Source organism: Lithobates pipiens, unplaced genomic scaffold (genome assembly GCF_037356315.1).
Source record: "Lithobates pipiens isolate NorthernLeopardFrog02 unplaced genomic scaffold, aLitPip1_a1.2 Scaffold_48, whole genome shotgun sequence".
In the NCBI taxonomy this organism is placed as follows: Eukaryota; Metazoa; Chordata; class Amphibia; order Anura; family Ranidae; genus Lithobates; species Lithobates pipiens.
The window spans coordinates 1,375,809-1,392,328 of NW_027507872.1; the positions used below are offsets into that span (position 1 = coordinate 1,375,809).

General features: G+C 43.5%; 1 protein-coding gene across 1 annotated transcript in view; it reads left to right on the forward strand.

The window, feature by feature from the left end:
- The first annotated feature begins 11,980 nt into the window (after nucleotides 1-11,980).
- The window catches only part of LOC143957012 (membrane-bound acylglycerophosphatidylinositol O-acyltransferase mboat7-like), a 286,357-nt gene continuing 281,817 nt past the window's right edge, over nucleotides 11,981-16,520 (forward strand). The window contains exons 1-2 of the mRNA XM_077467160.1: nucleotides 11,981-11,993; nucleotides 12,159-12,332. Coding sequence (XP_077323286.1) covers nucleotides 11,981-11,993; nucleotides 12,159-12,332 — 187 coding nt within the window. The remainder of the gene's footprint in view (nucleotides 11,994-12,158; nucleotides 12,333-16,520) is intronic.

Genomic DNA, 16,520 nt, shown 5'->3' on the forward strand with positions numbered 1-16,520 from the left:
TTGTTTCTTCCTTTAACTCATCCAGAAAAAGTATATAATTCACCTGGTAGATCTTGTCAATTGATGTCAGTTTTACCCCTAGATATTTAATTTCCCCCTTCCATATAAAGGGGAATTCCTTCTGGATATTCTTTTCTTCTTTCGGGTTGATATTTACATTTAACACTTCTGATTTCCTCGGGTTAATTTTAAAGTTATATAATTCTCCATATTCTTTAATAACTTTTAACAGATTTGGCATTGAAATTCTAGGGTCGGAGAGGTAGAACAACACATCATCCGCAAATGCGGCAACCTTGTGTGACTCTTCCCCCACTTCTACCCCCTTATATTGGGATTTCTTCTCGTTTCCAAGAGGGGTTCAAGTACCAACACAAATAGTGGCGACAACGGACACCCTTGTCAGGTTCCGTTGTCCAGCCTGAAGGGCGGGGATAACGTGCTATTAACTCTTATTACCGCAGTTGGCTCACTGTAAAGTGCTTATATCCAGCTTAAGAACCTGGTGCAAACCCCATTCCCTCTAGGGTACCCATCATGAATCCCCAGTCTACTCTGTCGAGCGCTTTCAGTGGCTATCGACAAGAGCAGACTGGGGACTCCACTCTCCTGCATTTTCTGGATCAGCAGCAACGTCCTTACTCCGTTATCTTTCCCCTCCCTTCCTGCTAAAAATCCCACCTGGTCAGGGTGGATCAAGCTCGGCATAAGCTTTTTTTATCCTAAGGGCTAATACCTTGGCAAACAACTTGGTGTCAGTATTCATTATTGAAATAGGTCTATAATTAGAACAAATTGTCCTCTTTCCCTTCTTTCAATACCGTAGTGGTTATAGCTGTCGAGGCTTCTTTACTCAATCCATATCTACTTCCCAATCCATTGAAGTATGAGCAGAGTTTTGGGGTTAATATTTCTCTAAACTTTTTTAGATATTCCATAGTAAAGGCATCCGGCCCAGGGCTTTTCCCTCCTGCCGATTCTCTTATTACCTGATCCACTTCTTGTGTCGTTATTGGGTGTTCTAGCTCCTGGGCTAGTTCCTCTGTTAGTTGGGGGACTTTTGCTTGAGTTATATATTCCTTAATTTTCTCTTTTCTATTCCTCTCTTGTCCTATCTGTCTATGTTTAAATGAATATAACAGCTCGTAGAATTCCCTAAACACTCCTATATCCTTAGTGTTATATACCATCTCCCCCTTCTACCAAACACAATACTTCTCTTTTATTAGGCGAAGCAGTGGACTTCCACTTTCTCAATATAGTTAATCTGGCCGCATATAATATGTGCATAACTAAAGTGCGACAAGAGGAATATTTCCATGTTTATACTTAAAAGAGCCTGCTCAGGTCTAAGCGGATTTAAAATGCCTGTTATCCGTGCTATTACCTTTGCGATTGCACCCCAGAAGCTGCGCACAGATACACAATACCAAAGCATATGTGCTAAAGTACCCACCTTGCCACACTCTCTCCAACACAAATTTTAACCACTTCCCCCAAACTTCTCCATTATGTAAGGGGTTCTGTACCACCTCCACGTTATCTTTTGAGCAGCTTCTCTAAAGTTTGAACATCTAGTAAGGGTGTAATTGCATTTAATTGCGCTCAACCATTGAACTTGTGTGATTTTTATGTTTAAATCCTTTTCCCATTTAAGCAGTGGGGGCATCATTTCAAATTGGGACTTAGTGACGATAATACTATATATCCTCGTAATTCCTTTCCTGTGACTGAACGCAGGTTGCCACATTTCCCAGATTTGTTCTGGGACTGCAAGATGGTAGGTGCCTGTATTAGGTACTATGCTCGCTAGTCTTGCATAAGTCAGAAACTCAGTCGCAGGCAATGAATATTGGGACTGAAGTTTACTAAAGGGCTTTAAATGCTTGCCTTCCATTAAATCGTGGACAAATATTATTCCATGAGCTAACCAGTTTTTTAATCTTAAATCCGTGGTGAAGAGCGATAATGTCGTTATCGGGATGGGGATAGTTCTATGTTTAGTTGCTACATCTCTATTGTTTATAAGATAATTCCACCTGAATTGTGGCTGCAATTGTGGGGTGTTGAGGACACTGTTTTGGATTGCCGATAACCGCAGCATAAATAAGCTCCACTAGGGTACCCCGAGTTACTTGACTTTGTTCACAACTACACCAATACCTCAGTTCAGGAGAGTAAAACCAGAACCGAAGTTGATCTATAATGGCCGCTACATGATAGTCCTTAAGGTTCGGTACTCCCATGCCCCCCGCCTTCCTATGTGTAGTCAGAATGTTAAAGTTACACCTTGCCTTTTTCCCTGCCCATATAAAGTTAGTTAACTGACATTGTAACTTACGGTAAAAGGATGAAGGCAGCTGTATTGGAAGCGCCCTAAACAGATAGAGCAACTTGGGGAGCAAAAACATTTTGTAGGCCGCTAGCCTCCCTGACCAGGACAAGTAATACTTTTTTAGCCTATTTATTTCTTTCTCCAATTCCCCTATCATAGGTTCGAAGTTAAGACTAAAAAGATGAGAGATAGAGCTGGACACCTGAATCCCCAAATATTGCAACGCTCCCTCTGTCCAAGGATACGGGGTCCTGTCCTGAATTTGTTTCTTCACTTCCGAATCAACCCCTAAGTTCAAGATACTGGATTTTGCAGCATTGATCTTATAGTAGGAGATATTATTGAACTCCTCCAGTATTCCATGTATAGCAAACAAAGACCTTGCAGGATCTTCTACAGACAAAATAACGTCGTCGGCGAATAGTGTGATCACATGTCTAGATTTCCCAATCTATATACCTTTAACGAGAGGGTGGGTCCTAATCCTCTCCGCCAAGGGCTCCATCAGTAGGGCAAAAATTAAAGGGGACAATGGGCAGCCTTGCCGTGTCCCATTGGTGATACAAAATTGTTCTGAAAACATTCCTTCAGCAAAGACATGCGCTGATGGTTTCGAATATAGAGCTGAGATGGCGGAGAGAACCTGGCCCTCAAATCCAAATTTCGAAAAGGACTGCTGAGTGGTAACCCCAGTGGACTCGATCGAAAGCTTTCTCGGCGTCCAGGGACAGAAGCACCGCTGCGCTTCTGCCCCCGGACGCCGAGTGGATCAAATTTAATACCCTTCTCGTAGCGTCCGTCGCTTGCCTGCCCACCACAAAACCAACCTGGTCAGGCTGTATCAGGGAAGGAAGAAGCCGGGCTATCCTATTCGCCAACAGCTTGGCGTAAACCTTCAGGTCCACATTCAAAAGAGATATGGGCCTGAAGTTTTGTGTCCTATCTGGCTCCTTCCCCGGTTTAGGAAGAGTGATTATCGTAGCTTGTAACATTTCATCTGGAAATAAGGCCGACAAGGCAGCAGCATGGAACACCTTTTGTAGTTTTGGGATCAGAGTGTTAGCAAAGCATCTATAGTACTCTGAAGAAAACCCGTCTGGGCCGGGCGCTTTATTAACCGGTAGGCTCGCTATTGTTTTTTGAATCTCCAGCATTGAAAAGGGGGCATTCAAAATGTCCAGGTCTGCTTGTTGCACAGTAGGGAGATTAATATTCCCCAAAAATTCTTCTATCAATTCTGTTGTGGGTTGGGGGGTGTTAGGGTCCTCTTTAAGGTTATAAAGACTACTATAATAAAAGCTGAATGCATCAGCTATGTCTTTAGGATTAGTAAGTTTGACACCGGAGTCGGGATGAATTATGAAAGGGAGTTTTTGTTTGATAATCCTATCTTTAAGTTGGGTGGCCAGGAGCTTACCTGCTTTATTGCCATAGGTATAATGATTTGCCTTAAGAGTGTGAATATTTCGTGAGTGCTGGGCTATCAACATGGCTCGTAATTCGTTCCTTGCAGCCGTTAATTTATTACTAAGCAAGAGTGAGGGGTTTTTCTTATTGTCACTTTCTAAGTCTGCTATTTCTTTCAAAATGTTATCCATGTGCTGCCTCCTTGACCTTTTCAATCTCACACTCTCCTTAATTAGGATACCTCTCATGAATGCTTTATAGGCATTCCATACTACAAAGGGGTCTACTTCAGCATTATCATTAATATCAAAAAACTCCTCCAACGACTTTGCTATACCTTGAGCTATACCTGGTACATTAAACAACTGTGTATTGTTCTTCCACCGATTAGCACGGGTGGAACATACTGTGTCACCTACTGTGACAGAGATTGGAGCATGGTCTGACCATTCTATACAGCCAATGTCTGACTGTGATATACGTTGCAGCAGGAACCTGTCCACCAAGAACATGTCAATCCTAGAGTATGATAAATGAACACGTGAGAAATAGGAAAAGTCCTTTTCTGTGGAGTGCTGGCATCTCCACATGTCGTACAAACCAGTGGATCGTGAAAATTTCGTTATAGTGGGTCTACGATAAGATGTAGCCATCGTATTCGCAGTGTCCATTTGGGTGTCCATTACAGCATTCAAGTCACCACACAGAATTAGATGACCCGGCTTGACTTTCTGTATTTTTTTCCACAATTTATTTAAGTAGCTAACTTGTTTGGAATTAAGGACATATGTATTGACCAGCGTATAGACCACATTGTTAATTTCTCCAATCAGAATTAAATATCGTCCAGCACTGTCACAATGGTGAGATATATACTTAAACGAAACTGTATGCCTAAGCAATATCGCAACACCTCTTTTTTTTCTTTAAAGCATTGGCTAGGTAAATGAGGATACTGCTTATGCGTCAACAGGGAATGAGTACCATCTCTGAAATGTGTCTCCTGTAAACACAGGACGTCACACCTCAGAGAGTGTGCCGTTCTCCACATCATATGCTGTTTGTGTGGCATATTTAGACCATTTACATTTAGAGATGAAATTTTAAGACATTGTGCTCGAAGGGATATATTCCTAAGCGACTGACTTAATTTCTGTGGCACTCTGTTGGTGGCTTGCCCTGCTTGCAAAAATGAGTGTCGAGTCAAATCCAGGCAGTCAAAAGGAACTCAGGTGAAGGCGAGAGAAACTGTCTCGTCTGAGCCGGAAGATAGGAACAAAATCCAGTAACGAATGAACTATTAGTGGGTGTACTGAGGAGGAACGAAAAGTAACAAATGAAAACAAAAAAAAAGCTCGCTAATATTAAACAGCGAACGTAAGGCACTGCCGTAGTGCTCAATTAACGTAATAAGAACTTCGCGATTCTTACAGAATCTGAGCTTGTATCAACAGCTAAGAGTAGGGGGTAACGAAACGTATGGATGCCGGGTGAGACGTCCAGAACTTGAAATTCAGTCGAAAACATAGGGCAATGTCCCAAGAAGTAATCCTCAGCCCAGGTCGGCCATTGCCGGAGAACCCTGTCGGCTTCTGGGGCTTGCATCATCAGGTGAAATTATCCGCCAATTTTCTAATGGGCGTAGGCCTTCCTCTAGCGTGTTTACTCGGTAATCCCGGTCGCCTTTGTGAATCACCAAGGTAGCCGGGTGATTCCAACGGTAAGAAATGTTGTGATTTCTTAGGGGCTTCGTTACAGTCATCAAGTTACGCCTCCTCCTCATAGTATGAGACGATAGATCAGGGAAAAAGGACAGTCCTTGTAGACTCAGGGGGGCTCATCCATTTGTCTAATGGCATGCAGCAGCCGTTCTTTGACGCGATAATAATGTATTCTGGCTATGGTATCCCTAGGTAGCTTGGCTGGAATGTGTTGCGGTTTTGGGAGACGATGTATACGATCTATAATCAATTCTTCCAGGGGCAGGTCGGGTAAGGCATCTTTCAACACATTTGTAAAATAAGCCATTAAATCCTGGGGTTGGACCGTTTCAGGGATGCCTCTAATTTTTACGTTGTTCCTCCTGGAACGGTCTTCCAGGTCCGCGACCTTAGCTTTGAGCCAGGTGATGTCATCGTCATGGTCGTTGTGAGCGTCAACCATGCTGTTGAAAGTATCTGTGAATTCCCCCATTTTATTTTCTATGTGCGTGACTCGCTCCCTGACCTCGGTCACTGCTGATTTACACTGAGACATTAAGTGCAGCATATCTGTATGAATAGCACTCCTTAGCGACATCAACATGTCCTTTAGAGTGGAATCCATAACCGGCAGGTTATTAGTAGGAAAGGACGCTATGGCGTCCTGAAATTCCAGCGTGTCATCTAATACTGAGTTTGTCTCCTTCTTCCCCCTCTCTGTAGCCTCAGGTGATAGTCTGGGCCTGGATTTAACTGGGCTAGTGGCGCTGGATGAGGGCTGGGAAGAGTCAGTCAGTGGTCTAAGCTGGCCTCTCTGCTTGCGATCGCCACCTCTCTCTGCTGCTGCTCTGTCAGCCTGTGTGTCTGAGAGGTTCCGTACATCGCCGGCGCCATCTTGGATTAACGAGCGGCCGGAGTGCGGATAAAAGTCCGTCATTCTACGGGATGCTTCCCCGTTTTCCTCCTCCGCGACATCCTCCGAGGCTGTGCAGGTAGTTAAGCACTGGTTGCGGCGTTCGTTGCTGCCCTCCGTCGCTTCTAATGTCGCTGGATGTTTCAGTCCGCCAGGAGCTCCTGTCTCATGCGACCATGCTCCTCGCACGCCGGCTCCGTCCCCCCGCAGACCTGGGATTCTCAATTTCATAGTCATTTGGGCATGATCTGACATAGTTCTTATTTCTATATTTGAAGACTTCATAGTCTAACACCCTGTGTTCCACCAACCAATCCTTGTGTACGTTGCGTGTACAGGGGAGAACAACGTAAAGTCCTTTATCTTCTGATGTTGCGTTCTCCACACATCCATCAGCTGATACTCATGCAGCTGATGTTTAATTGCTCTAAACTGTATATTTCCTGCCCCCTGAACTTGCGATGTACTGTCCAGTTCTGGATTCATACAGAAATTCAAGTCACCCGCCACTATCACCATCTCACTCTTGAATTCCCATCGTTTCTCAAGTGTCTCCTTCAGAAATATTGTTGGACCTCTGTTAGGGGAGTATATATTTGCCAGAGTGTACTTTATTCCCCATATCTTTCCCTTTAGAAATAAAAACCTTCCTTCCGGGTTACATAATCTGTCTTCTAAAGAAGAACACACCTCCCTACCTACCCCTATGGCTACTCCTCTTGAGTTACTTGACATTGAGTTGCTATAATACCACAGGGGGTACCACGGGGAGTACAATCTGACCTTACTTTCATAGGATTTGTGAGTTTCTTGTAAGAAGACCATCCCCGCGTCATACTGCTCGATCTCTTTCAAGATTTTGTACCTTTTTGCAGGAGTGTTTAATCCTCTAACGTTATAAGTCACAAAGTTAACTGTAGCCATACACTATAGGTAGTACCTCCTGTCCCCTTATACATTTAATCGGCCCTTGATTAAGTATCCCATTTCCTGTGGTCCTGACCTGTAAATTCCTACCCCCCACCCCTCCTCCTGCTCCACCTCCACCCCCTGGCCATATCGCGGCCTCTGTACCACCGACCAGGATATACCCCTGTCCTAGTCGCATACCTTACTCCTAGGGGTGAAGCTCAGATCACGGCCTCCCCATGTCCCGCCTCCCCCCAAAAACCAAGGGGGGGCAGGAGCGGGCACCCGTTCAATTACCAGTTTCACCCACCCCCAGCCTCACTTCATATCACAACATATTTTAAACAGAAAAAAAAGTGAAAGGGGAACCCGCACAAGGAGTACCCTCTTCCCCCCCCCCATGTCAGTCTGTTTTTATTCCACTCTCTGCCAGCTTCCTTCTCCACTTGACATTTCTTCTCTATATTGTTCTTCTCCTTCTAGGATGTTTGGGGCAGCTGTTCCTATTTTTTTTGCAGAAGTCCTGCATTTCCTCCACAAATTTTAACTTCCGCGTCCTTCCTTCTCTCTGTACAATTAAGGCGGCTGGGAAACCCCAGCTATATTTGATATTAAGTCTCCTCAATTGTTCCAGTAGGGGTTTAGGTTTCCTTCTCCGTGCCAGTGTCACTGCTGAGATATCTGCAAACACCGGCAATCTCACTTGTTCATATTGAGGTGGGGGCTTTCCTTTTAATCTACTCGATATTCTTGCTTTGTCAGTGAACTTATGGAATTTAACAATAACATCTCGAGGAGGTCCCTTCTTCAAGCCTGGGGGTTTCCTTATCCTGTGCACTCTATCTATCTTAAACTCCTCCCCCTCTCCACGCTCCAACAATGGGTTAAAGATCCTTCTCATTTGTTCCTCTACGTTTTCTTTGTTCTGTTCTGGAAGCGCTCTTATTCTTAAATTTTGGCATCTATTTTGATTTTCTTGGTCTTACAATTTATAGAGGAAATCTCTCTGATTTGTTTGCAACTCTTTTACTTGCATTTTTAATTCCATAATCTCCTGTACTTGTTTTCCCATTTTCTCTTCTGCTTCCTCCACTCTCCTTAGCAAATGTCCCAAATCCATCCTCTCAAACATTGCCATCATCTCATTTTTTGTAGGCATTTGGGATAGACTCCTCTGTTCTTCTCCTTCCCCAATGTCCTCCCCTCTCTCCATCTCTGTCTCCTCTCACGGATTATCTCCCTGTGCCCCCTTTTGTTTAGCTGTTTCTCTCTTAGTACTTTTTGGTACTTTGTACTTTTTTTTCCCATTCCCGGACTTTTAGGGTTTCTCTCTGTAGTTGTTAAATATCATACCATCACTTTAGGGGGGCGTCCTCTCATATTTTATCCTTGTTTTCTCAAAAACAATCTACACAATGAATAAATATATCAATAGATAAATTAATTCACCAATAGAAAACAGCGCATAGCACTACATACATTAGCAATAATAGTCGGGTGCAATCCTCTATATCAAATCCTACAAATAGTCCCCTGTAAGTCCTTAGTGTGCACTCATTTTATAAAAACGACACATATATCCGACTTGTGATTCCGCTTCAATATTCATCAATTATGTAGCCCTTCCACCAGGAATACACCTCCACACGTGCACAAGTAACACGAAAGCCACACTGAGAGATATGTGGAGATAAACAGATCCCCCTTTGGTGTTGCTCTTACCAGACCCTGCTGGTTTCACAGGCCTTTACAAATCACTTTTGCTGGCTCCAAATGCTGGGTTCCATCAACGTCATTGGCCACAGGTGTGCGGAATCTCGCTGAGTGTGTGCTCTCCTCCTGTCGGTGCTCGCACTGTATGAGACTCTCCAATGGTGTGTGCTCAGCCCTTCAATGGCTCATCTGCTCTCCATGACACAGACAAGGAGCCGCTGCTGATCCCCCCCCCCCCAGGTACAAACACGCATATTGAGTGTAAGCGCCTGGAATTGTTCAGCTAACGGGGCGGAGGTTACCTGTAACAAAAGGGTTGATTATCCTTGTTTTCTGTCTCCTTACTTCCCTTAAAGAAAACAGAGACCCGATTGGTTCAGAGCAGAGTCTTTTCAGATCAGTTCATCCAGTATCAGGATGAGATAAAAACTTTTTTCCCAATAAGGGAAGGAGAGAAGCCACCACCCATTACCAATTACCATTAACCATTCAATATTTTTACAAGTCCCCTTTCAGTTTTCTTATAGCAGTCTCAAAGCAGGGAAGCACTCTTTATATCACACTGTCTTTCATATACGAGTGTACCAACATACCAGCCCTTTTCTATATTATAGCGTTTCACATTTCACCCCCGTGCGGCTTATGTTGTTTCTTACTTCAGAGGTGACAGGGTATCTCAATCCCTATTCCAGATGACAGGGAATTTACTTTCTTTATACTTCCACAGCTGAGGTTTAAAAGCACATCCGTATCTCATTTCCTCCCTTTCCACAGAAGGAAATAGTTTTTTGTTTTGTTTTTTCACAAAGTTCCTTTAGTCCTCAACCGACTCACAACCACCAACACATGTATCCCCAAAAAATCACTTTAAGATACTTTCACATAAGGGAGACAGATATGCAGGGTAAAAGGATAAAGAGAGGAGCAGAGGACTTTTCCTTCCACAATTCAATCTTCATTAATCTCCACTTTATATTCGCCAACTTTTTTTTTTTTTTTTTTTTTTTTCAAAACCTCCCCTCTCATAGCCCATGCAGTCATAGTCCCAGAAAGGTATATGATATCCAGTAGTCTTCAGCCACTTCACGAATCAGAGGGGGGGGGGGGCAGGAGAGGGAGGAATGGGGGGGGGTCATGATACTATGCAGCATACAGGCATTTAATCAGTCTGTCTGTATATACACCCAGGCAGGGTTTGCAGCAGCTCTCACACTGCTACCGCTCCCCCCACCTATCTACCTGTAGCCAATCGCGTTCCTTTCTGATGCCACACAAGTGCTGGGGTGCACTGTGTCTGCCGATGCCTCCGCTTATGGTCTCTCCAGTGCCCGACCGTTCTCACTCAGCTGCCACCTGGGTCCTCATCACGGCTGGCGTCCTCTCCGGGCGCTCTCACAGGCGCTGTCCTCCGGCTCCTCCCCGAGCGTCAGGTCCGCATTTCCTCCCCAGAAACACTGTTGTTTGAAGGCGTAATGCAACCTTAGCTCCTTATATGGACTTTTTATTAAATTTTTATCACATTTGTCACTTTTTATTATTGCACATTATTGTTGCTTCTTATTCTATGGCACATTGGTTTCACATTACTTGATACATTCATATTTAATTTTATGTAGTTGTATTTTTTGCACATTTACACTTTATAAGATATAGGCTATTGATACATGTTTATGATTCAAGTGCTGCACTTTTCTTTATCCATTTGGCTTTGTGAATAGTATTTCGTTTATAGTGTTCAGCTGCTGTTTGATGTATTTTAAACTGAGCGCAGATATTTTACATTAAAAAAATCTGTGCTCCTAAAAATATGGCCATTTTTTAAAATGTTTTTTGCATTGATGTCCCCTGGGGCTGGGCCCAGGTCCCCAAACACTTTTTTATGACAATAACTTGCATATAAACCTTTAAAGTGAGCACTTTTGATTTTTCATGTTAATGTCCCATAGACTTTAACAGTGTTCCAGCGGCATTCGAATTTGCCCTGAACACTGCATATTGTTAGCTGTTCGCAGGACATTCGAACAACCAAAGTTTGGCCCAAACTTATGCTCATGCCGAACCGTTCGCCCAGCCCTACCAGGGAGACACTTTTTATTCATATAAACAATAGAGCCTCATGGTTTCATAATTGACAAATCAAGCACATGCATTCCCTCAAACAGGAGGGGTTAGACAACAATCAATGAACAATGACTAGGGGAGTCTTATGGGCATGTCTGGGCATGGGCAGCGTGTATGATTTCCCACCCCCTGTCTCTGCAAGCTATACTCAGTTAGACAATGGAAGCCACATGTCTGGGTTAAATCATGGGCGCTGTCCGACCATAACGCACCCAAAGGCTCCCGTTTACAGTTTTTAGTGAGTCCTTATTCTGCGTTGTTCAGAGAACAACGCATACCCAGACTATACTACCATTTCTGCTGATGGGAGATTATCTGCAGGTGTATGCCATGGCACCCAAAATATACAGGGGTGACATGAGCGTACATTCGCTAAACTGATAATGTCTTTGCAGAGCTAACACATCCCCCCAAGATGATCGTTCTATGGATCGCACAGGGGCCCTTAGCTGGCGGACATTTTCCCACTCTGCAAAAACTTCCCTCTAACCTCAGGAATTTTTCCACTACCAAACAGATCTCAACACTGGGAGACACTATGACAATACATATTAAAATACATCTTCATAAAATTTCCACAACAATGGTAACAAGGGGTGTAACATAGGCAGGCTAAATTCTAATTAGGATTCGAAAGCATGCAACATGTAATCAAAACATTAGTGCTGTGTGCACAATACATAGGCAAAGCATATGAAATAGAATACAGTTATATACAGAATTTATTTTACAAATATCTTAAAGTACAGTACAGGATACCCTCCTTAAATTCTTATTGTTACTTTGCATTGCTTGCTATAAAATTGAGGAATCATGGAGGTACAACGCTATCACCTATGGTGTATGAAAATGCTGCCTGTGTCCTGTACTGTATTTTAAGATATGGTATTTACAGGCAAGTCAAATTTCCTTTGTTGTTCAGAGACCAGCAATTGGTAGGGGTGGAGCTTAACATGCTTTTAAAATACTTATTAACTCCCACCTCATGCAGTAGGTTGTGTGCAACAAAATGGCACTGGATATTTTGTGGGATTCTTTCCTTCAGTTGTGTTATCTACAGTCTCTCCTAATGTATTCCAGCTTGTGAGCTTAGCAAATGAGGTGCAAGAATACAGCCGATCCAAGAAACAGGAAGTAGTCTCATTTTCAAGTCATTCATCCATTGGCATAACAAAGATTCCCAATCTGACTGAGGTTTTCTTGTACAGTTATTGCTACATTGGACTAATGACAGGTAAGTAGTGAATCTGTCAATCTGTTGAGTGTGTTTTTTTTTTTTGTATGGGTGTGTGTAAATGTATGTATACACACACACACTGTATAATTATATATATATATATATATATATATATATATATATATATATATATATATTATATATCTTGTATATCCAAACTTGACTGGTATGTGTTGAAAAATGCAGTTGATCCCCAGCGATTGGCCACAACAAACCAACAGGCACATTTACAGTATAATGCATTCATTTTCAGTGCTAAGAATCCAGCACTGGGTGGTGGGGCCTTTGGTGCCCAAAAACATGTCAAGTTCTGCAATGTGTCCCTGAAATCTAAAGTATCTGTCACACTGAAGCATGTCCCAAGATTTAGTCCTAACCCTAACTAAAGTGATCTAGTTAGGGTTAGTAGTAATAGCACTAGTAAATAACTGACCGCACACATAAGCTATATCACATGGAGGATCTGCTTGTAGCTGTGTCTAATGTGAAATTGAATACACCAATTCTCCATCATATAATGCTTTGCCGGGGTGCAAAAGACTAATAGGCAGGCTTGGGCCTCGTCATGTGCAATGTGGTTATAGCTAGGTTTTATGTAATGTGACCATATGCATAACTGGGTCAGCAGGGCTCCATCCATTGCTGGGGGAGGGAAGGGTACTTTCTGACACCTATTCTCTTAGTGATAGGTTGCCTTGAGCCATTTAAGAAATTCTGCAATTGAAATTAGTTCAGTTTGCCATATTTTTATTTATTTTTTTAAATGTATATTTATTGAAAAAGATTTTGCATAACAGAAAAGAATATACTTTCGACACAAACATTCAGGATTGTCGCTATAGTTATAACAGCAAAAACCGCCGCAGGCGGGGTGTAAAGTGTTGAGACAGTTAAAAGTCACATTAGAGGAGGGGGGTAAAAGGATACACCACAGATTCAAAAACAGAAGAAACATAATGAAAATAAAAATTGTAAGTTGTAGAAGGGACGTATACTTAGAATCCCGAGACCTAGCCTTAGTAAAACATTCCTGGGCGTTCGTAACATCATATTAGAATGGCGTCTGTGGATTAAACGTGGAGTTGTCCCACCTATCCCATATCTTGGAGAACTTTGGAAGGGAATCCTGTACCAGTGCAGTCATGTGTTCCATCCTACGCATATGTGCTATAGCGGAAATCAGCTGTGAATGGGTAGGGGGGGTAGGAGATAGCCAAAGGGCAGGAATCACTCTCTTGGCAGCTAAGAGTATAAAAGCTGTCAGCTTTTTGGCGTGTTTAGATAGCGCTGTAATAGGCAGGCCTAGTAAATAGTGTCTAGGGTCTAGAGGTATATCTATTCCTAACACAGAGTGGAGAACGGATCGGACCGAGGACCAAAAAGGTACAATTAAAGGACAGCTCCGTAATATATGGTAATGGGAGCCGTCATTTCGTAGACACCGCCAACATAGTTTAGATACGGTGGGATCATATTTGTGCAACACTTCTGGGGTTTTGTACCAAAACATCAGTATCTTGTAGGCCGTCTCTCTCTACACACCTAGAAACCTTAGAAGTGGACATCCAGATCTCCTGCCATTGAGAAAGAGTTAAGGAAATCGGTAAAATTTTGGCCCATCTCTTCATATAGAGGTGGGACTCCATCGCAGGAGGGCTGGAATTGTGGAGGATGTGGTATACAGAGGATATGAGGCCTTTCTGACAAGGGCCCTGAGTGCATAAAGTTTCAAAGGTGCTAGGGTTGGTTAAGGTCAGGGCAGGGGATCTGGAATAAAAATAGTGCTTAAATTGGAGGTATAAAAAAAGGAGTTGATTCGGAATGTCGTATTTATTCTGAAGCTCTGAAAAAGATAGGAGTTTACGGGATACCAGATGAACCAAGTGGCGGAGTTGGAAGATGCCTGAGCTAAACCATGGGAACATATTCTTCACAGAGAGACTGTCTGGCAGATCTGGGTTGAAGATGACATTCAACAGGGGAGGACAAGAAGAGGAGAGAGAGAACTTCCCATGACACTTTTTCCATATGGATAGCGTAAAGAGCATTGGCCCAAGGTTTATATGCCTAAGCTGAGCTATAGAGGAGGACAGGTCTGACCACAGCATAGAGCAAGGATGGACAGGGCTAATAACACTCATTTCCAGCTCCGCCCATCTACTGGTAGCGAAATACGATGACCAGGAGATAGCTGCCAAAAGATGAGTTGCATAGTAATACTTCACTATGTCAGGGGCTCCCAGCCCACCATGAGAACGTGGAGCAAAAAGCACTGTTTGGGCGATTCTGTGCGATTTATTCCCCCAGATAAATTTAGTGAAGGCCCGTTGCATATTCCTAAGCTGTGGCATGGGAATAGCTATTGGTAAAGTTTTAAAGAGATATAAAAACTTAGGGAGTATGGCCATTTTTTTTTTTTTGGAAAACTGACATTTTATTGAAATTTCAAATACTACAAAGATATCAAAGAAGGAACAATAAGGTACAGGTAATCAAGGTAAGCAGTCACAGACTACAGAACTCCGCGTGACGGGCTGCCCATACCAAACGGGCCGCCGATGCTTCTGTTCAGTAGTGTGGGCATAAGATCCCAGCTCTTTGGGTCCAGAAACAAAATAGCAAAAGCAAAGAATACAACATTGCATCAACTCAAGCATTACATTACAATGACGTACAGTTACCGGGGGAGTTAGACCCCTGCAGTCTGCTTCTGATCAATTTAGCAAACCTCCCTGTGACCAAAAGAAAGGAGCGTAAAGAGAGCGAAGGAAGATAGGAAAGGTGAGCAAAAACACGAAGAATCGTGCGAACAGCCCCCGAACGGGAGAGAAAAGGTACAGATTAGATAGAGAAGAAGAAAGAAGTGAAAGGAGAAGGAAAGGAAAGTAAAGTAAAGGACGCGCATCCGACCGACCGACCCCGCGCCCCTGCCACCTCCACACTCATAGGGCGAGTGCCTCCATCTTATCCCAAAGGTCCCATACCTTGTTATGTTTGTCGAGCGTGTTATTTAGGGAAGCTGTAAGATATTCCATTCGCCTGACATCTCTAATTCTAGTATGTAACTCAACTAGCGAAGGAATTTCCCGTTTCTTCCATTTTAGAGCAATTAGACAGCGCCCAGCCGTCAGCACATGGGCTAGTAGGTTTTGGGAGGATCGGGAGAGTGTGGTAGGAGGGAGGCCCAGGAGAAATAGCTTGGGGTCTAATGGTATTTGTACTTCAAAAATGGTACGTAATAAGGCCCGAACCGTTTCCCAATAGGGGACAACTCGTGGACATGTCCAGTAAATATGGAACAGTGTCCCAACTGCACTACGGCAGCGCCAACAGCGGGAGTCCGCGGAGGGGTAGATAGAATGGAGCAGGGACGGAGTTTGATACCAGTGCAGCATAACCTTGTATTGATTTTCCTTATATAAAGTGCAAACGGAGCTTTTAGCTGCACGTGACCACACCCGCTGCCAGGTCGCCAAGGGCACGGCCTCCCCCAAGTCCCTGTCCCACTTATCCATATAAGCATGCCGCGGTCCCGTCAGAGAGGAATCCGCTATCAGAATTTGGTAGGTACGTGAGATCATGCCCTTCGGAGACGAGCCCTCCAGGCATATTTTTTCAAACTCACTTAAAGGGGAGAATTGTAGGGTCGGTGTAAAAGATTGTGCGAAGTGGCGGATCTGCAGGTAGCTATAGAATGTTTGTCTAGGTAGATCATATAAATCTTTTAATTCCTGGAAAGATCTAAGTAACCTAATCCTGGTATCCACCAGCTGACCAAAACGAAATGGACCTCTATTAAACCAGGGTTGGGACATTCGAGATGTCAGACTGTCTGGGACAGTGGGTGTAAACAAAAAAGAGGTGGCCGGGGAGGTTGTGGAGGACAACGGATATTTTTTTTTGGAGCGGAGCCACAGTGTGCGAACCAGCGCTATTGGCCCCAATGATTGATATTTACTAAGACTAACTTCCGTACTCCATAACATGGAGTTAGGGTGCGTAGGGGCCAACCAGAGCTTCTCAATTTGAGACCAATGGTTATAGGCGCGTAGCGTACTCCAAGAAGCTATCGGTCTAAGTTGGGCTGCTAAATAATATTTGGTTATATTGGGGAAGGCAAGACCTCCCTGATTCCGTGGGGCAAATAATACAGACCTGGGTAGCCGGTGCCTTCCGTAGTTCCAA